This window comes from Natator depressus, chromosome 14 (assembly GCF_965152275.1).
Source record: "Natator depressus isolate rNatDep1 chromosome 14, rNatDep2.hap1, whole genome shotgun sequence".
NCBI lineage: Eukaryota > Metazoa > Chordata > Testudines > Cheloniidae > Natator > Natator depressus.
Window position 1 is genome coordinate 23,359,778 of NC_134247.1, and position 22,097 is coordinate 23,381,874.

Genomic DNA, 22,097 nt, shown 5'->3' on the forward strand with positions numbered 1-22,097 from the left:
GCCCCCCGTAGACAGACAGCGCTCAGCCCGTTGCCCCAGCCCAAGGTAGCAGGAGCATTCCCAGCCTCAGGCATTGCAATCCCTCTCACGTGCCACCCCACACTGCTCTCAAGCTTTCTGACCAGCGCACCCTACCCTGCTGGCGAGGCCTAGGTGGGATCTCACCGATGTGGCAGATAGGAGCGAAGCCCACCATTGGGTGTGGAGTTTTGCCTTGATAGGCAGGTAGAACCGTGGGGAGGGGCCAGGGAGGAGGCGGGTTTTGGATGGTAGCTTGTGGAGGTTGCTATGGCCCTGACCGAAGATGGGTTGCGAAGCGAGCCAATGGCCGTAAGAGCTTCCTTTGATGGGCATGAGAGACAGCCAATGGATGATGCTGTAGAGCGGGTGGGCGGGCCTTGTTCCGGGGGTTAGCGGGAGGGGGTCGCGCGGTGGCGCTAAAGGAGCCCTGAGGAGGGGGTAGAGCGGGGAGTGTGCCGAGGAGCCGCCAGCTCCGGGGACACGGGGGTACGGAGCGTCTGCAGGTGAGGGGCCCTGCTGGGGGGCTTCGGCTAGCGGGGCCGGGGGGGTCGGTCTGCCCGCCCGCCCCCTCATTGTCCGGGGTAGGCGAGGGGGGTGCGGCCCTTGTGTCTGCCCCCCCCCCCCCCCCCAGTGTGCGAGGCGGGGTGCAGCCCCGATCTACGCGGGGCATAGGGGACGGGGATGTGTGCAGCCCCCCCCGGCTCTGGCGGAGGGTGGGAGCGGGGGGCGTGCAGCCCCCCCCCCGCCCCACTCTGTGGCGGGTGCGCCCCCCCCCCAGCTCTTTCCCGCCTGCGGGGTGGGCGTGGGGCTGAGCCTGGGCTCGCTGTGGGGAGGGGGCGGCAGGGCGAGGGGCGGGGGTGGCACGCGAGACAAAGACCCTGCCTGCTCGTTGCAGCCCGCTTTGGCCGGCGGGGAGCTGCCTTGGGCTACAGCCGCCCTCTTCGCCGGCCCCTGCCTGGGGGGCTGCACCCCCGTGCGGGTGTCTCTTCTCCCCACCCGCCCGGCTCCCCCTCCTGAGCCTCTGCGCTGAGGCTCCTGTCTGTATCGATCACACAAAGGTGGCCATTTTCTCCATCTCCTCTCCTCCCTTCTGCAGCCTTGCCTAGTGGCTTGCCAGCCTGCCTGAGGCGGGGGGCGGGGGGGGAGTCGCTGCTGAAAGGAGAGGGCTGCGGTGGTGGCAGTGTCTGATTTGTGGCTGAGGAGGCCCCTTTGGGGTGGAGTGGGGGCGAGATGCTTGCGTTGTGATGCACCAGTGGGTCTGAGCGTGTCTTAGATCATGTTCCTGCCTCTCTTTTTGGGGTGGGGGGTGTGGATGGAGGGTGGGGGGGAAGCGGCCAGTGCGCCTTAGTGCTGTTAAATGGGATCCAAATACTAAGGGATTGGCAAGATGCAATGCTGTGAACATGTGAGGCCATAGAGTGGGTGGAGTGTTTTGTCCGCAACCCCAAAGAAAATGGTCCAAGTCTAGAGCTTGCTCTTTTGTCCTTTAGTGTCCGGACTAGTCTAAAAACTGCAGCCTGCTGCCTTATCACTTCATTCTGAAGCCATTGTTTGATTAAAGCTTAAATCAGAGAAGTAGCTTGAACTGTAAAATTAACTCTTGTTGGCTTTAGCATTATATTTATGAAAAATAACGTACCTCTAAGTAGTGAATGAGGCTATTCTTACAAATTCCTGTCCTTGGAAATGCCAAGGCTGCACTGAATGATGCCACTCCCCACCTCTGCTGGTGCTTGTCGCTCTCTTATTAACCTTTCGTTGAGAACTGTTATATGCGTGGGACTATGTACTAGCATCTTCACTGTGAGAGCTGGAGTTCTACATGGTGAAATGTGATGATTATGAATGTGGATTTTAATTTATCTTCCCCCTAAATAATACTGTCTAGCAAAAAGCCCTCATTAAGGCAAAGCACAATACTGTATATCTGGCTTCCGTAGGGGTATCCTTGTTGTGGCAACCTGGACTTGTCCTGAGTAAGTGGGTCACATCTGTGCATTGAGGACAGAAAATGAAAAATGACCATTAGTGGTCTGTACTCTTAATATTTAATACACTGATTTGAGTCTTAGTATGAACTAGTACATATACTCTCTGGGAGTAAATCTAATGCTTCAACTTCTAGCCCTTAATTTTACTAATAAACAATCTTTATTTGTATTTATTTGACTGGGTAATAGAGTTCCAAAACCACTTAAGTTTTCACTAAAAAACAAGCATGTGAAACTGATACTTGTTCAGATTATAAATGATAAATTTTTATGGAAGGCAATTTGCCAGTCAGACTTCTTGACAGCGAGAGAGATTGCCTCACACTGTAGGTAGGGAAGGTAGGTTTTATAGTACGAAGATATCGGCAGCATCAAGTCATAATCTAGAATTACAAAGATGACTATCTTTTTGGATTTGAACGGAAGGCTCTGCAAGTAACTAGGACTCTGAATGGTTTAGTAACTTGTTATTCCTAGCTGAGGTAAAGAATCAGATGGAACTCCTGCAGTCATTTGGGGTCACCTCTAACTCTTCTTTTCTTCTCCATGGATTTTTCTCCCAGAAGCCTCTTCCAATAAAATGCATCTGTTGATGTAGTCAGTTCTTGATCTGATGATGCAGAATTAAGCCATTCTGTAGTAAATGAAGCAGATTGCTTCACAGCCCTCTGGTGGATTGAATGACCTCATGCTTACTTTGCATTAGTTGTGTTGAACAATTTATCAAACTGACATGCTGTAGATGTAGACATTAGTATTGTACTTAAGTACTTAATTGAATGCTCACTTGAGGATGGATGAGTTGCAAGACTTCCATGTGACCGCATACTATAGTATAAAAAGTGAATGCACAGTTAGGTTCAAACATATGATTTTGCAAATTTTTAGATTGCCAAACTGCAGATTTCTCAATGGATTAATGCTCTAAATGCTTGGAAAACGGTTCTAAATTTACTATTAAATAGTTCTGATGAATAAAACAAGATATATAGTGACCCAAATGCTTAGTAGATAGTGAGAATTCAGATTTCTCTCTTTTTTTTTTTTTTTTCCCTTAAAAAAAGGATAGGGAAAAGCCATTAGGCCCAACCTCACTGCTCTCAAGTGCTTAAAGATAACCAAACTGTACATTTTGGGAGTTCTTAATCAAATAGATGCAACTGTCCTTGTGGCTGTTGGTCACATTTACTAGTCTAATGGATGAAAGATGGGTACAAATAAAATATTTGAGACATTTTGGTATTTTGTCTTCTCTCAATTGTATGAGAATTGATTAAGAAATTGATTAAATTTTTATTACATTTTATACTTACACAGATTTTATGATACAAGGTGTTTATTGGAAACATTTAAAACATAATAGCACCTACTGTTTGCAGCTGGAATTGATGGAAAGTAAAGCCATGATAAATCTGATCTGCTTTCAGAAAGAATACAAGCCATGGTTATATGATGTGTAAAAATCCAGAACATATAAAATTCTTATCTCTCAAGGAAAATCCTCTTTTTGTAATCAGTATTTTTAATCTAACTTATTTGATCTCACTGCCAGTTTTGTTTGGATGACTTAATGAGAACCAGCTATGCACTGCACAGAACAAATGAAGGGGTGCTTTCTTTTGACTACTATTTCAGTACTCTTTACAGTACCTCCTGGCAAACCTATATTAAATCTGGTGTTTCCTTTATACTGTACCCTTGTTTTTGCACAGCAGTGTACATCATAGGGGTGTTGTGGAGACAAATACACTAAAGAATGTAAAGTGTTTTCAGGTCTACTGGTGAAAAATATTATACAACAACTAGGTATTATCATCGTCCTTGCTTTGCAGTCTTGGTATGTACAGTAAAAGACCTCTGCACTATTCCCATTCTATATAAATGAGTGTCCCTCTACTGCTCTATATTTGAATGTGATTTTTAACTTGTATACAGCAGTACTTTTAGACCGGGTATGACCTTGTTTAAACTACCAACTTAATAAGTAGCATCAGGATTCTTTATAGAGGTAGCATCCCTAGTAGGTATACAACTTAATATGCCGATTAGCCACTTTTTATGTGTTAAATGGTTCAGCTATGAAATGATCGCAAACTGTATACCTTACCAGTGACTGACATACCTTTTTCTCCATCTTACAAGGCGAATGCTAGTGGACACCTCTGTTTACAATGGCGCAGAGGTCTGGACAGGAAGATCCAGAGAGGTATCTCTTTGTGGATAGGGCTGTAATCTACAACCCTGCTACCCAGGCTGACTGGACTGCTAAAAAACTGGTGTGGATTCCTTCAGAGCGCCATGGCTTTGAGGCAGCCAGCATCAAGGAGGAAAGAGGAGATGAAGTGTTGGTTGAACTGGCAGAGAATGGAAAGAAAGCAATGGTCAACAAAGATGATATTCAGAAGATGAATCCCCCCAAGTTCTCTAAAGTGGAAGATATGGCGGAATTAACCTGCTTAAATGAAGCATCTGTATTGCATAATTTGAAGGACCGATACTACTCTGGACTCATCTATGTAAGTATTGGCCATTAAATTCTCCTCTATGGGAAATTAATATGGTTGCTAGTTTAGACCGAATTGACTGCTTCATTTGTTAAAAAAATGAAAAGGAGGAGGTGAGTATAGCCTTTGGATTGGATTTTGATAACCTAAAGCGTAAACTCTTTCCTGTCTGAGTACAGAATGCTTGGGACAGGGACATTATGTATTGGTTAGTGTCCCAAGTGCTACCGTAGTACAAAGAATTTTTGTGTAAATTTATTTTTATTTGTATACAATAATTAAAATACTGCTGCAAGCATTAGCTAGAGTGGCAAATGGCCATCTCAGTGTTTAGCTCATACTATCTAGTTAAAGCATTTGCCTTGGACGTGCTTAACTGGCTAGTTTGAACTGACCTGAAAATTTTTATAATCTAACACCAACAAATTGCCATTGTTTAATATAGTATATGAATGAGCAGAACTTGCTTTAACTTGGCTAACTGTACATTTAAGAGGATAATAAGAGGTTATCATATCTTTAAATAATATAGTTGGAAAGTGATGGGAATGCATAATTTCTTTTTTTGTATCAACTTAGTGAGCCAGGAAAGAATGTATTTTGTGCTTAAAATAAACCAATAAGATAAAGTTCTCTTCTCTTAATGGGTTGGAAATAGAAAATGAAACATCTAACTTATCACCATCTTCCTCTGGAATTAGAAATTGCAAAGCTATTGACGCCTCTTGAGGAAATAAAACATCAGGGTCAATGTTGAATGAAGGTCTGTGGCAGTACAGTAAGAGTGGCTCCTTGCCATATCTCTTCACTTGGCAAATCAATTACATAGTCGCTTGCTGAGTCAGAGTATCGTCAACATCTACAGCTAGGTTCTTTGTCTTAAAAGAACTGGTAACATCTGCCTAAATATTTGACTCAGTACGGTAAACATTTGTTCCAAAGAATTAAACTCAATCTCCAAGTTCTCTGGTGTACATAGAGTAGGTTAGCTATAGGACAGATCGTTTACCCAGTTAATATGAATGCTTAAAGAGGACTTTTTTTTTCTCAGTCAAGCCATTGCTAATATGTAGGTTTATCTAGTGGCTCACTCACACTATTTACTTATATTCATTTATAAACTGTCTATACTGAAGACTAGTGATGTTTTTAGTGAAAGGAAGACCCTTAAGAAAAATAGGAGCTTAGTGAAACTTACTTTTGGAATGCCTCACATTAGCTTAAAGAAAAGGAGTACTTGTGGCACCTTAGAGACTAACAAATTTTATTTGCGCATAAGCTTTCGTGAGCTACAGCTCACTTCATCGGATGCATTCAGTGGAAAATACAGTGGGGAGATTTATATACATAGAGAACATGAAACAATGGGTGTTACCATACACACTGTAACCAGAGTGATCACTTAAGGTGAGCTATTACCAGCGGGGGGGGAGGGGGAACCTTTTGTAGTGATGATCAAGGTGGGCCATTTCCAGCAGTTGACAAGAACGTCTGAGGAACAGTGCGGGGGATAAACATGGGGAAATAGTTTTACTTTGTGTAATGACCGATCCACTCCCAGTCTCTATTCAAGCCTAAATTAATTGTATCCAGTTTGCAAATTAATTCCAATACAGCAGTCTCTCGTTGGATTCTGTTTTTGAAGTTTTTTTTGTTGAAGTATTGCCACTTTTAGGTCTGTAATCGAGTGACCAGAGAGATTGAAGTGTTCTCCGACTGGTTTTTGAACATTATAATTCTTACATCTGATTTGTGTCCATTTATTCTTTTACGTAGAGACTGTCCAGTTTGACCAATGTACATGGCAGAGAGGCATTGCTGGCACATGATGGCATATATCACGTTGGTAGATGTGCAGGTGAACGAGCCTCTGATAGTGTGGCTGATGTGATTAGGCCCTATGATGGTGTCCCCTGAATAGATATGTGGACACAGTTGACAATGGGCTTTGTTGCAAGGATAGGTTCCTGGGTTAGTGGTTCTGTTGTGTGGTATGTGGTTGCTGGTGAGTATTTGCTTCAGGTTGCAGGGGCTGTCTGTAAGCAAGGACTGGCCTGTCTCCCAAGATCTGTGAGAGTGAGGGATCATCCTTCAGGATAGGTTGTAGATCCTTGATGATGCGTTGGGGGCTGAAGATGATAGCTAGTGGCGTTCTGTTATTTTCTTTGTTGGGCCTGTCCTGTAGTAGGTGACTTCTGGGAACTCTTCTGGCTCTATCAGTCTGTTTCTTCACTTCATCAGGTGGGTATTCTAGTTGTAAGAATGCTTGATAGAGATCTTGTAGGTGTTTGTCTCTGTCTGAGGGGTTGGAGCAAATGCGGTTGTATTGCAGAGCTTGGCTGTAGACAATGGATCGTGTGGTGTGGTCTGGATGAAAGCTGGAGGCATGTAGGTAGGAATAGCAGTCAGTAGGGTTCCGGTATAGGGTGGTGTTTATGTGACCATCGCTTATTAGCACCGTAGTGTCCAGGAAGTGGATCTCTTGTGTGGACTGGTCCAGGCTGAGGTTGATGGTGGGATGGAAATTGTTGAAATCATGGTGGAATTCCTCAAGGGCTTCTTTTCCATGGGTCCAGGTGATGAAGATGTCATCAATGTAGCACAAGTAGAGTAGGGGCATTAGGGGACGAGAGCTGAGGAAGCATTGTTCTAAGTCATCCATAAAAATGTTGGCATACTGTGGGGCCATGCGGGTACCCATAGCAGTGCCGCTGATTTGAAGGTATACATTGTCCCCAAATGTGAAATAGTTATGGGTGAGGACAAAGTTCAGCCACCAGGTTTGCCATGACATTATCGGGGATACTGTTCCTGACCGCTTGTAGTCCATCTTCATGTGGAATGTTGGTGTAGAGCTTATAACTAAAATTAATTAGATTATTAGGATGAAATAAAACTGAGTGTAGACAAGTTTGAGGTAACTAAATGCTTAGTTTATGTATTGTCTGTCCACAGTATCACTTACATGTCAAAGCAAACCCAAGTGTGAGTACTCGGACAGCAAATATAGATATGAGCTGCTTATGAGGATAAAGCTGAGAACCTGTCACTTTCCTGTTTTAATGTTGCAGTGATGTGAAACACTGTGTAATTTGTACACTAAATTAAAAATAACACTTCCCTATGTAAACCCAATTATTAAATGAAATCATATGTAATTTGTATGTAGCTGCTATACCTGTGCTTAAGCTACATCCAAAAAAGGTGCTTTCTTGTCTTCATTTGGTAATCTAACCTAACCATTGATGCTGACTCTAAAACTGATGTGATATTCCCAGGGTACAGCCTGGACTGTTGAACAGTGGTGTCCCCTTAACTCTCTAGCCTGGGGTGCTTTTTACACTGCTTTGCTGTGAACAGCCACCACTCCGGTCCTGCTCATACAGAGGAACTAGCATCTAAAATCATTCCCAGCTAAATACATAAATGCTCTCCCAGCCACTCATGAATTGCGTATGGGGTGACACCTGCAAATTCTTACTCCCAGCGTGGACCCCTGAAATGCGTGTCTTTGTACTGCACAGTACCCTCCTGGATAGTACAAGCTCATAGTAAGTCCATCATTTCAACAAAGGAAAATGATTATGCACCAACCTTGCTGTCTCAGGTGGAGTTTCCCAAACACTTCAGTCTGAACACACACTGGATTACATAAAACAACAAAATAAGCTTATTAACTACAGAAAGATTTTTAAGTGAATCTGAGTGATAAGGCATAAAAGTTAGAATTGGTTACAAAAGAAATAAAAAGATAAAAATGCAAGCTAATTCCTAAACTTTAACAAGCTAATAAGATTTAAAGCAAGTATCTTTTACCACAAGTTGTACTAGTTCACAGGCTGGATTTCCTTTCAGTCAGGGGCCGCCCCACCCCATAGTTCAGAGTCCTTCAGGTGTGTGGTGTCATGAGCAGAGAGATGGAAGGAGAAGAGGTGAAGTCAACTGTCTTGCTCCCCCTTTACAACTTAATTCTTATGCTAGAAACATCCTTGCTGAGTCATGGTGACGCATAGTCTGTTGTGGACATAAGGTTTAAAATGTTCCTGTGATGCAATGTAAATTTTTTGTTTATACCTTCCCATTGGTGAAAAATGGCTGCATAAGCTGGTGATTGCTCTTTAATACTGGTTGCGGTGCTACTGTGTCTTTGGAGCAGGTCTAAACCAGTTTTTCAGACACAAAGTTGAGACACGCATGTTCTAAGTAGTGATACAAGTATAATCTAATAACTTCTCAGACCGTGTTGCTACGCACATTTTACCAGGACAACAATATTCAGCAGATTTGAGTTTTCAAATGATATTTCACAAGGCATACTTGATTTACAAGACTATGATAAATTTTATAAGTGGTGACCATAATACTATAGCTAGGGCCTTACCAAATTCACAGCCATGAAAAATGAGTGTCTGACCATGAAATCTGGTCTCCCGCTGTGAAATCTGGACTTTTGTTTACTTTTATCCACTACTATATAGATTTCACAGGGGAGAGCAGCATTTCTCAAACTGGGAGTCCTGACTCAAAAAGGAGTTGCAGGGGGGTCACAAGGTTATTTTAAGGGGGTCACAGTATTGCCACCTTTACTTTTGTGCTGCTGCCTTCAGAGCGAGGTGGCTGCTGACTGAGGACCCAGCTCTAGGCTGCTGCATACAGAAGTAAGGGTGGCAATACCATACCAAGCCATCCTTACTTATGTGCTGCTGCTGGCAGCAGCTCTGCCTTCAGAGCTGGGCTCCCAGTCAGCAGCTGCCACTCTTCAGCTGCTCAGCTCTGAAGGCAGCACTGCCACCAGCAGCAGTGCAGAAGTAAGGGTAGCAGTACCGCTCCCCCAGTAACCTTGTGACACCCCTCCCACCTCATCCCCACAAGTCCTTTTTGGGTCAGGACCCCTACAGTTACAACACCTAAAATTTCAGATATGTGAAAATCATGAAATTTACATTTTTTTAAAAGCCTAGGACTCTGAAATTGACCAGAATGGAAGGTGAATTTGGTAGGGCCCTAACCATAGACTGTCACAACTGGACTGTGCTATCAAGACTTTAGGAGCCACATACTAATTCTTGAAATTGCATCAGCATCTAACTTCTTTCAGTTTGGAGAGAAGAGCTGGGATCAAGATGATACTGCAGTTTCATAGGGGTGAACTGAAGGTCTGAGTTCAGAAGGGAGCCTTGCTTGAGGGATGCTCTGCTTGCCCAACAGCAGTATTTTTGTGTTAATCTCTTATCTGAAGTAGATTGAGTCAAACATAAGTGTGCTTGCTCGAGCAGTGAGTATTTACTGGAATATTGGCATAAACAGGAGCAAATGCTGGTGGTGGAGAGGAGGAGCTCAAGAACTGGACCTTGTAGATACAGCTCTGGTGTAGAGGAAGAGCCAAACCCCAGTTGGTCAGATCAGCTGGCTATCAAAGATCAGAGGCATGCCAAGAAGACACAAGATGCATCCATAGTTATGGAGGAGAAGGGGCTACTCTGAGCTCAAGATGAATGTTCTTTTTGTGGTCAAATTGGCCAGTTTCAAAAACTAGACTTCATGTCATACTTCATACAAGTGCATTAGATGTGTCTGTCATTTTAAACAAACTCGTCAGCATGTAATTTATGGATACCCTCACAGGAAGTAGGGGATAAAGAGCTGTCAACTGGAGTAGGTACATATAACTACCTCATTCCATTTTGCTTTCTTTGTAGGAAGTTGTACAGAGGGTCTGGGCCCTTGCTATTAAGTAATAGTTTGACAAGAGTAGCTGCTTGGGGGAGCCAAGATGTTGTTGTGTGAAAGGTTAAGACTTTGAAAAGTGGCCACTAATCATTGTTAAAGGTTTTCTCTTCCTCAGTGGACCGTCTTCTAGAATGTGGAGAATACAGTATGGGTTGATAGAGCACTTTTATCTTTGTATCCTCCTTAAAAACTGAGGAGAGAATGTAAAAAGCATGCCTATGGAGGGGGAGAGGAGCTGCTCTCAAGAGAACAAGGAATTCTGATAGTTTCAGTTGGGAAAAGGGAATTGCTTTCAAGGATATAAGATGAGCTGCTTTTGCTCTGAGGCCTGACCTATGTTAGTTATGCTGGCATAGCTAAGTATGCTAGGAGTGGGGGAGGAATTGAGAGGCAGCCCCGCAGCTAAGAATGGAGCAGCAGGAGCTGGGGATCCCTGGACCTGATCTGCTGACTGGCAAGCTCCTGCACTCCTCCTCCTGACCTCTGCTTTTAAAGACGTTGTTTGACTACAGATCTTCCTTTGGTATTCCATACTTCCACTTCAGAGGATAAATAACTCTGTCATCTTCTCCCAGACTTGATACCAGCTGTGCAGTTTTTTGGGGCATTTTGCTTAAACTGTGGGTATAGCTGAAACTCTAATATAGTCAGATATGTTAACTAACTCCAGCTCCTCAAGAGCTGGATTTCTATTCTCCGACTTCCCCGTCCATGAAAGTACCACTACTAAATCCTAGGAATCAAATCCTCTTCTTTCACCTTATCCCACCTAGCCGTGAGTACAGCCTTCTAGGAATCTGGTCCATCTGGCTATTTTTTAAGCTTTATCCTCGGGTAAGAACAGGTTTTGGGCTTCCCTTACAGCCAAATGTAAGTACTTGGCCTAGGGAGACCAGGTCTCCCATTTTATAGTAACTTTTTTTTTCTTTTCTGTTTGGTGGGGTTAACCTCTTCCTCACCTGTACTTAGGTGATGGACTTTCCCCACTTTTTTTTTCTTTTCCAGGAACTCTGCTGCATTTCCTTACCCAGCAAACTGCTCTCAGTGATCCTTTGGTGTGGTCTTCTATGGTGCTGCACCATGGAGACCTCTCAAAGGCCCTTAGCCCCCTTTCAGCTTTTGCTAACAACCTGGTTCTGCAGCTTTATATCAAATGTATTGCCTGTCACTCTTGCATCCTCATTGGTGCAAATAGTTGATCTTGTGCCTGTCCTGCTTCTCCATGTGATGGTTCTCTAGGACTTGTGTTTACGCTTACCAGGAAGAGTAGTATTCTTGGTGGGTACTGTACAGATAGTTTGGGGATCTTCCGAAAGGATTTTCTTGTTTGGAACTCCAAGCTCCAGAATATTGCCCTCCCCTTGCAGTATGATGCACGCACGCACGAATATTCCTGAGCCCTTAAACAGTGGTATGCCTCTCAGTCCCTGTACATCTCTTCAGGATGCTGCCCCAGGAATGGAGCCTTCTTATCAAGTGCCTAGTTGTCCTCAAGTCACGGCATTCAGTAACCTGTAGCTTCTGACAAGAATTATGTTGGCGGTCTTCAAAATAGTGTTTCTCGTGGATTTTGTGACCATTCTGTTTGTGTGGGTTTTTTGTTTTGTTTTTTGCTTTTTTTTTGTTTTTAACAGTAAAGTGAATGTTTCCATTGGGCGTGGGGTGGGGTTTGATATCTGAATAATAAGTGTAAGGGTTAATGGTCAGAACATGTTTCTTACCGTGCCTCTGAAGTTAGACCTTAGCATTCTGGGCAAAGGACATGTAGTATTTTAGGTCAGAAGATGTTAGAGGAAAACTTACTGAAAGTAGCGGAAACGTGAAAAGATCAGATTTGGGGGGATGGGGAGAGAGGGAGGCAAAGGTGGCAGGTAGCTTTAAGGATCTGACTTACATCTGAATGTTAAGGGTAGATGAGGAAGGAGAAATAATCAGTGTTATGAAGTAGGGGAAGATACTGTGAATGAGTATGATTCTACATGCTGGTGGCAAAGCAGGTAATTTCTCATAACTGACCAGGAAAATACTGGAAAGGGGACGTTTAAATTTAATATCATGGAAGTGGGAATCATTGACTACTTGTTGTTTCTACTGAAGAAGAAACTAGGATCAGTGGAGTGGAATCCTCTGTGTAGTCTGATTCTGCCTGATGTTGGAGTGGATGTAGAGTACATAGGTCTAAAAAGGTAGGACTATCGAGATATGTATGGAGTTGCATAACTGGCTTTTATACAGAGGGGGCGCTAACTGCTTCTGCAAGCCTTATGGATTTTAATGGCCCATTCTGATTAAAGGCAGAGTTCACTGCAGGATAAACATATTCTGTGTGAGGTGGAGAGGGTATCTTAAGTGAAGGAAGGATTGAGAGCAACTTGGTTGGAGAGTTTAGTGCATCAAGCAGTTCAGCTATCAGATGGGTTAAAATAATTGAGTATTCAGACACCAATAAGGAGTACCAGATGTGGTTGAGATGAACAGGGGAGGCTGCTCTTGACTAGACTAAGTTAGGACAATGGATAACATCAGACTGGAGAGCTAGGCCTCAAAAATATCTACTAGGTAACTCAGGGCTTGTCTATATGACAAAGTAGTGCTGTTATAACTTGAGGCATGAATTTTTAAACAGCTATAGTTAAATTAGTGTAAAAGGCTGTGTTGACCTGTTTGTTTCAGTTTAGCTTAAGTCAGTGAAGAACATGGTTAACTAAAATAAGCCAGCCACTTTATTTTTATTATTAACAATGCACGAATGTCCACACACTTAAACCAGAAAAAGAGGTTGAGAGTTGAAAAATTAAGTTGCACCAGTGCCATTTTCTAGTGTTGACAAGCCCTTATTTTGTCTCTGGTGCCAAGGGTAGGTGGTGGGAATATTTGAAGGCAGAATATTTGAACTACTAGTGCAGTCTACTGATGTGGTGGTGTTAAAGGAAATAACTTTTGGGGGTGGTGTGTGTTTGTGTGTGGAATCTTTACAACAGTTACTGGGCTGAGGATCCCACTTGCTGGTGCGGAGAACTGGAACAATGTCTGAAGCAAGCATAAATATCTCTTGAAAATTAGCATTTGGAAAACCTGTAGGAAGTCTTCTGAAGTTCCTTCAGGCTGGAGCTCATAAGATCTGACAAAATCATGTCCGCTCTCAAGGAAAGGTAGCACAAGGAGGAGGGGTTTCTGTAACCAAATGTGTATGATAGGAACCTGAAAGATCACACTATATAGTGATATTGAGCGTTGGGTGGAGAAGAGAAAACACCACATTGGATAAGTTATAGTATCATTTGGAGAGGTGGTCTAACCCTTTGTAGCGGTATGTGGCTCAACAGGGTAGTAGTCTACTTTAGCCACAGGAAAGCCTTTTATGCTTAAATGGCAACTGCTGTGGCAAAGTAAATGGCAGGGCATGCCTTTTAACCAGAGAACTTTGTTTTACTTGTTTGTATAGTAGCTAGCAGAATGGAAACTCTAGGTGCTACGTCAATATTAAAGACACATCTGAAACATCTCACACCTTGTCAAAGGGCATGCCTGCCCTGTAGCACCCACTTCTGGCCAGCATGGCGCTGCTGAGGCCTGCCTCAGTTTCCCCTTCACTTACGGACCCTTAGAGTCCACACAGTCCAAATAGTCAAAACATTCCCCTTCTCGGGTCCAATTTATTAAGTCTTAGAATCTTGCAAAATAGAATTCAAACCAGTAGTCTTCCTCCCAGTTTCATCTGGGTTCAGCCCCCCGCGCCCCCTAAGTTGTCTGTCTTTCTGCTCTCTGCCAAACTCCAAGCAAGAGGTTCTGAATCTCCATAGGCATTCCCTTTACTAACTCAGGGCCTTGCAGGATCCTTCTTAATCCCTGCAATGTCTGCAGACATCTGCCAACAACTACCTGCAGCTTTCCTACTTCATAAGGCCCAGGTGCTTTTCCTTAAGCCCATTTGGGCAGCAGGTAATCAGTCCACATGCGCTGGATCCTACTCCCTGTTAAACGGGTCAGTCATTTGACACCCTTTATTGAAGAATTGGGGATAAATGTTGAGTTTTGTCAGCAAAGATTTTTCTGATTACTCAAGTCAGTTTGTTTAGTATATTATAAATCTTCAAATTCAACTAAGGCTCTTTATAGCACATTTTATAAAATGGCATTTAAAGTGTAAACTGGCTTTTATGTTGCAACAGGAGGCAGGAGCCTGGTTTTCCCCCCTTTGTTACAATGTGCAAACTAGTTGACGCTTTTGGAATGTTTTATTGGTAACCAAACTTCTTAAAATATTAAATTAAACTTTTTGAAATCTCTGGCTATGTCTATGGTAGAGAATATTTTTGTAAGATTCCCTACTAGTTCACAGGACTCTGGCATTTTTCTCACCATATTTAATTAAACCTGCTGAAAAATTCAAGTGTGGCTTTTGAAAAAAGCTTGGCCACAGAAGCTTGCATTAGGGCTCCCACCAGAACCAGTGGAAATCCTTTTGTAAGAGTCTGCAGTTTTCGATATTGCCAAAGGGTGGAAAAGTTATAGAGTCTCAGCTTTATATACTTCAGGTTTTTTTTCTTAAACCTATGGTACTAAGTTGATATTTTCTGACACTGACAAGAAGTGCACTATCAAAATATGAACTCCCACCCTCTGGCGTAATGATCTATAATGAACTCTGTACTTGGTTGCAGATTGTTTAGATAGTACCTCTTTATTGGCAAGCTTGCTGTTTGAAATATAATACAGTTTCCAACTAATTCTATGCCAGGAACCTGAGTGCTACATTATTGGATAGTTTATCATTTAGTAATTTGGATTTTGCTGTACTGCTGGCTAAAGCCTTGTAAGCATCTGGAAGTATTCAGGCTCCACAATTAGTGTCCTGAAGGAGACTTTTGTATAACAAACTTCTGTCACAGCTCTGCTTTAATGTTTGTCTCTGGAGCCTTGCCGAGATAGTGCATTCCTGATTTCCTTTTATACTGCCCACATCCTTTTCTTCAGCAAAACAGAATTTAGTGCCTTGTTTTGAAATTGAAAATTTAATGTTTGTGAAAAGGTGAAAGTTTATTTTTAATTTATCAGTGTAAAAGCATACATGCACATACTTTAAATCTATTATAGCAGGAGCTGCAGCTCCTGCTAAAACTCAAGGTTTCATAACGGTTTTCATTATAACCCCCTTTATCAATTGATTATAACTGGCTGAAATTTTCAGTGCATGATCTTTGTGCTACAGTGAGTGTTCTGAAAGCTTGAACAGAAATGGCTCATCTGTGGAGAAGGAGACAGGGTAAAATACTTCCCATTACAGAGGTCCTGTGTTTAGCAGTCTGTAGTCCAAATTGCCTAAGTTGGGAAAACCAAAATTAATAATAGGAATAGTGCTAACCAATAGAAAGTAAGTTTCTGTTGAAACTTGTCCTTGATTTGACAGGGCCTTGTATGTTCTGCAGAAATGTGGTCCAGAAACCAAGCTCTTTACCCCCACAAAAATCACGTTGCCCTCATTGTTGCAAAGAGAAACACCCAAATGTAAACGGTGGAAATTTGATAGTGATGTCTACTTCATTCTTTGCAGATGGAACACAGTAGCCCCAAGCTCTTGCTTGTCCATTCCTTTTAGTGGGGTGTTCCTTCAATCTGATGATACAAATTGTTAGGATATAGATATTCAGGCCTGTCTGCAAAAGCCTGTACTTTAAGAATTTAGGGGTATTCTTATCACTTGGCTAGTTCTAGAGGTATAAAAGAGAGAATCAAAATCACTGTCTGCTGGTGTAAGGGCCTTCTCTTACTGTGACAGTCTGAGGCCCTGTTCTTAGGCTAAGGCCTTTGGCTAAGCAGCAGAGGCAGCCATAAGCCAGGAAGCGAACAGTCACATCCTCACATTCCAAACTAGTCACATTGAAAGAAGGTGCTATTGGGCTGTTAGGAATACAATCCTGTCCTGTCCTGATAATTCCTATCACCTCCAGAGAAAGGGAAGTGCCTAGAAAATGTAAAAGGAAACTTAGTTTGATAGCATCCTGTCTGGCAAGAACTCACTTATCAATAGCTGGGATGTGAAATCCTCACTTCTGTATTGTTTTGTCATTAGAGTTCCAACTTTGCTATTGTTTGTCTGTATAATCTCTGTCTGGTTCTGTGATTGTTTCTGTCTGCTGTATAATTAATTTTGCTGGGTGTAATCTAATTAAGGTGGTGGGATATAATTGGTTAGCTAATCATGTTACAATATGTTAGGATTGGTTAGTTAAATTTCAGTAGAATGATTGGTTAAGGTATAGCTAAGAATATTACTATATAAATTAGGGGCAAACAGGAAGTAAGTTGGGATTTGAAAATAAGGAAAAAGGAACTTGTATTTAAGCTTGCTGGAAGTTCACCCCAACAAACATCGAATTGTTTGCACCTTCGGACTTCGGGTATTGTTGCTCTCTGTTCGTGTGAGAAGGACCAGGGAAGTGGGAGAGTGAAGGAATAAGCTCTCTAACACAAATGTTGGTGTCAACATTTAACACTGTCATTCTGGTCAATTTTTAAACCCCATTTTAATGTGTTTGGGTTTGTGCAATAAACTGCCTTTTCACAGCTTCAGTTTGGGTGACAAATGCAGCACTATCCCAGACCTATTGCTGAAACCTCTTGCTTCTTCCTCTGCTCCTTTTTCCATTAATTCTATAATGTAATTATACATTTTCATTGCAATATTTTGCAGTACTCTAAAAATGAGGCAATATAAAATCAAACTTGAAAGTACAGTATCCCTCTATCTGATATTCTCTCCCTCAGTCCTATTTGATTCAGTAAGAGCTGTTTCCCGGGGGGGAAAAAATTCTAGACTGTACAGAGCCTACATCCTGCTGCAATAGATTCCATGGAATCCAGTGTTCTTGCTGCAGAACATAGGTGTAGTTTACTATAGAATACATGGTGGTCTGTGTTATGATTTTCTGAAGATCACATGCTGTGCATAGTATATCTTGAAGTATTTCCTAAGCTTAAACTTTTTAGTTCAAGAATGCTACACATGTGAGAGGCCATTTTAGCTGGATTGGGAAAAGTGTGCTGGAAATGACAGGGTTATGAGGGCTGCTGCACACTGTGGTTTGCAGGAAGAGGCCTCTTTAGTTCACCATCAGAGTTTGTAATGAATTTTATCTGTAAAACTGAGAGTATATCAGTAATTAACTTTTGTCTGAGTATTTCTCTCCTTGGAAATGAAGGCTGAACAAAAACTTGAACGTAAATAGTATAAAACAAGCCAAACCCATCAAAATTCAGTTCTTAAAGTTAGCTAACCCACAATACTACTCTCCTGAACACAGCCTCTGGACTCATTCCTCTTCCTCGGAGACCTCCTGGATTCAGACTGCTTCCCTCATGCTCTTGCTGAATTTAGTCAGAATACCTCTGACTTAGTATCCACTCGTTTCCCTCAGCCTGTCCAGCTATATACCCAAATTGACTGCCCCACATTAGCCTCTTTCTAGCTGATCTTCTAACTGTGGACTCTGCACCCTCCACAAAGTTCAGGGCATGCAGATGAGGGGATGTGTAATGGATGTGAGCTACGTGATTCATTAATATTAAGGGTTTGATTATATAAACAAAGTTAGTTAAATATTGGTATGCTTACTATGTGTATTGGAGGAAGCCAACATAAGCTGTCTATACAAGGCGGGAAAAAGAACAAAGGCCTCAGATATTTCTTCACAAACACGTAAGGGAACATACTAGAAGCATTCATGCGGATGACCCACCTCCAATTCCTTTTGGAGCTCTCACAAACTAGTGTATTTAGGGGGGAGGATTCCCAGCTTTGTAAACACATGAGAACCAAAAAACCTGAGGAACCTGAGACAAAAGCTTCTGGGTGAGATAAGTGCCCTTCTCTAGGGAGGGGGCAATGGTTGTTGGGCATTGCTGATGAGAAGCTGTTCTCACCGACCCTGAACCCCAGGGGTCCGGAGTAAAGAGGGAACTGCCTAGGGTCTCTGTGACGAGATGACAAGCCTATGAGTAAGATAGACCTGTGTATAGCAGGGTGGATAAAAATTAATGATTTAAAAAAAAAAAAAACAGATTTTTTTTTACTTAAATTGCTTTTTTTCCTCAAAGCATTTTATCCAACACCCCCCCCCCCACACCTATCTAAAGATATAGTTTTAATTAAGATCCATTATAGCTCAAAGATATCTCCTCATGGAATAGGGATTATAAAGTCTAATTCTATAGTATGAGACAATATATTAATGTAATGTTAAATAAAATTTTTGTAAATGAATTTCAATAGTTCATGGGTTAGGGACCCAATCTTGTGGGGTTCCACAAGCTTCTGTATAGATTTAGGTTAATCTTTCTATCTACCCAATGCGTCTCAGTCTAGAAGAAACCATCAGAGATGCTTAGTTTTGCGGTTCTCAAATTGTGGATTTGTCTCCCAGAGGTAACATGCTTGTTAACAGTAAAAATGTTTTAAAATAAATAAATATATAGAGGTGAGAAATAACAGACCTCAACTCTATTGTCCCTCTGCAAATTTGTGTACACAGTCAGTCCCTTCGTACCTCTCTCTAAAAGTGCAAAGTTTCAAAAAGTTTGATGACTAGAAGATTGTTGGGGGTGGAATAGATCTGGACAAGGAGAAATCTGTAGATAAATGTTAGAAGTGAGGGATATATGCTTTTTTGTCAAAATATTATGTTTGCTCTTGAAGAAAAAAATCCAGAATACTTTTACGTTGTTGTTTTTAGTTAAATAGAACAACTTAAATGTCTGTCTGGTGGTGGTCTCCTCCTAATACAGAATGGCAAGAAAATCCTCCAGATATTAATGATAGTTCGCCTCCCAATGACTTCATAAATATATCTGCCTCAGTTACCTTTGGTAAATGAAATCACCAAACAATAATTAGTTTTACAGCTATATCAGAAAATGAATCTGAAAAGTTTTCAAAATAAATCACGGTTTCAAAATGTATAGTGTGTGGCTTCTAAAAATGAAACCTACATCTCTAGCTCTGAGTTGTGAAGAATATGTAGTAAGGTTATAACCAACAAGAATACACTTTTATGTAGAAAACCATGATGAAACAAAGTCTTCCTGACTAGTGATTGAAATCATGATTTCAATCAATTTGGTTGAAATCAAATCTACCCTGGTGTATAGACTTTAAAATTCTTTGTTTTCTCTTCCTTTTATGCTTTGTTCCAACTGTGGTAAATATTTGGAGAAGGCTGTCTGGTCACTAATTACTAAGGTTAAGTTTTTGTCACAGATATTTTTTAATAAGTCACTGGCAATAATGAAAAATTCATAGAAGCCTGTGACCTGTGCTTGACTCTTACTAAAAATATCCATGACAAAATGGGTAGCCTGGGCAGATGCTGGGACGGGGAGGAGGAAGGGCTGGGAGCTCCAGGGTCCCCCCCCCTGCTGGTGGCCAGGAGCTGCCAGGGGTCCCCCCAGCCAGGAGCAGTGGTGGGGAGCTGTGGGGATCCCCCCCTGCCTCAAGCAGTGGCCAGGAGCCCCCACAGCTGCCTGCCGCCACAGGCGGCAGGGGACCCTGTAGCTCCCAGATGACTGAAGTGACAGAGGTCTTTGGAAGTCACGGATTCCAGGACTAAATCGCAGCCTTACTAACTACCACTGGTTATGGCATCTAAAGGGAAGAATTGCCGGTACCTAAGCCAGTCTGACCTGCTGAGAAATCACTGTTGATATACAGGGAGCAGTAGTCCAGGATCTGGGCTTGAGTGAGAGAGTTGTGTGATTCCACCCCATGGAGGTAGACATAAGGCCTCAGACCTTAGACTCGCAGTGGGTCTCAAACTTTTGTACTGGTGACCCCTTTCACATAGCAAGCCTCTCCAAACCCCCCCCGCCCCCCATAAATTAAAAACACTTCAAAATATATTTAACACCATTATAAATGCTGGAGGAAAAGCGGGGTTTGGGGTAGAGGCTGCAAGCTCGTGGACCCCTCCAGTGTAATACCTCGTGACTCCCTGAGTGGTCCTGACCCCCAGTTTGAGAATCCCTGCCTTGGACCTATTTCAGAGGTCCAGCAAGTCTGTAATTAACCAGATAAACCTAAGAAAACACTTTCAAGGGTGTTAGTTTTGCAAAAAGGCCTCTTTTGTGTTGAATAAAGAAGACTGCAGTAGCCCTGTGAGAGTGGAGCCTCAAACACTTAAGTTTTAGAGGACCTATCCAGGTGATGATGTCAATCTAGCTTAGACTTTAAGCAGGGCCAATGGATAATGTCCCTTCAACTGGAAGGGTTTCTATGAAGCAGGCTGGAGCAGTTTACAATGTGCCTTTCTTCCCATTTGTTCCCTTCCTAGGAGCATGCAGAGCAGTCAAAGACCTGTACTAAGACTTAAAATATATGCATCTGTAGCACTAGCAAGTAACATTGCTATAGGTTATCTGAGGCAGGCAGAGTAGATCGGACCTGCTGTCCAAGGTCCATTTGGAAACACAGATCCAGCTTCCTTCTAGTTAACAGCTTTTCTTGTAAGTTATGTAGGCAAGGTCCTATCTGCATTCTCACCATTCACAAAAGAGACCATTATCAAGGCCAGGTTAAAGTACTGGAATGCATGTTGTGTGTGGGTTGTGACCAAAGACTAGGTTTCAGATTCTGTTTTTGTAAGGAAATCTGTACCTCTGGGCTAGCCTATTTCTTTACTTAATGCTGGTATGTGCCTTTACTTAATTGAGAAGGTGGATTGCCTGCTTCACAGGGTTCCTCTGAGCAGCAGAAAGAACTGTGCTCCTTCTCGCCAGAAAATCAAGAGTATAAATTTGGAAATTCCAGCACATGTTCTTCATTATCTTATGAAGAACTCCCTAAATGGCTTTATTATTAATGACCTTAAACCTTCATCCTGAAGGTCTTAAAGCTAGGGCAGTGGTTCTCAACAGTAGCCCTGGGGTTCAGAGGTCTTTCAGGGGGTACATCAACTCAGCTAGATATTTGCCTAGTTTTATGTAGACTTTAGTAAAAAGTACTAGTGAAGTCAGTACAAACTAAAATTTCATACAGACAAAATGAGAAAGTAAGCAATTTTTCAGTAATAGTGTGCTATGACACTGTATTTTTGTCTGATTTTGTAAGCAAGTAGTTTTTAAATGAGGTGAAACATGGGGGTTCTAAGACAAATCAGACTTCTGAAAGGGGTACAGTAGTCAAGAAAGGTTGAGAACCACTGCGCTAAGGAATACTTTCCATTTGAGCGTCAGTGCTGCATTTCTTGAGGACTGCAAGAAACTCCCCCCCCCCCCCATCTGACTGATTCATCAGCTGTTTGTATATTTATATCAAAAGAAGCACCCATGGAATATGTAAGTCTTCATGACAAACTGTCTCTGGAATAAGAGAACTAAGGGCACAACTGATATATAAAAAACCATGCATAATGAAAACATAATATCATATGAATGCAGAGAGAGTTTGCAATCTACTACTTGAGCTGAGACAGACTGCAGAGAAAATCTGCCAGGAGGCAACGTGGATAAACTTTTTTTTAACACATTTTTGCTGGGCATTACAAGATTGTTTTCAGTGAGTTTAACCTTTGCCTGGAGGCTGCACTTTGCTGTAGCAGACCCCTAATTGTTGCTCAATCTCTCCTAGTAGGCAAAGTGAAAGACTGACTTCCTGTTCCATTTTTTTTCTCTCTCCTTTCCATTTATGATACCTTTTATTATTAGTTAATTAAGGAATTCACTGCCAGATGTATTCTTATAGGGGGGAGAAATTTGGCTTGCCTTTCAAACGTCCTGTCTTGAGGAGAGGGGTGTCAAGCATATGACCTAGTTGATGAATTTGTGGCCTCCATGACACATTCAGGTTTTCTAGAATTGC

At 42.2% G+C, this 22,097-nt stretch overlaps 1 protein-coding gene across 4 annotated transcripts in view; it reads left to right on the top strand.

The window, feature by feature from the left end:
- Nucleotides 1-442: 442 nt before the first annotated feature.
- Nucleotides 443-22,097, top strand: part of MYH10 (myosin heavy chain 10) — a 135,238-nt gene continuing 113,583 nt past the window's right edge. For all 4 annotated transcript variants that reach the window (XM_074970843.1, XM_074970844.1, XM_074970845.1 and 1 more), the window contains exons 1-2: nt 443-524; nt 4,155-4,528. In XM_074970843.1, the coding sequence (XP_074826944.1) occupies nt 4,184-4,528 (345 nt within the window). In that variant the 5' untranslated portion in view covers nt 443-524; nt 4,155-4,183. The remainder of the gene's footprint in view (nt 525-4,154; nt 4,529-22,097) is intronic.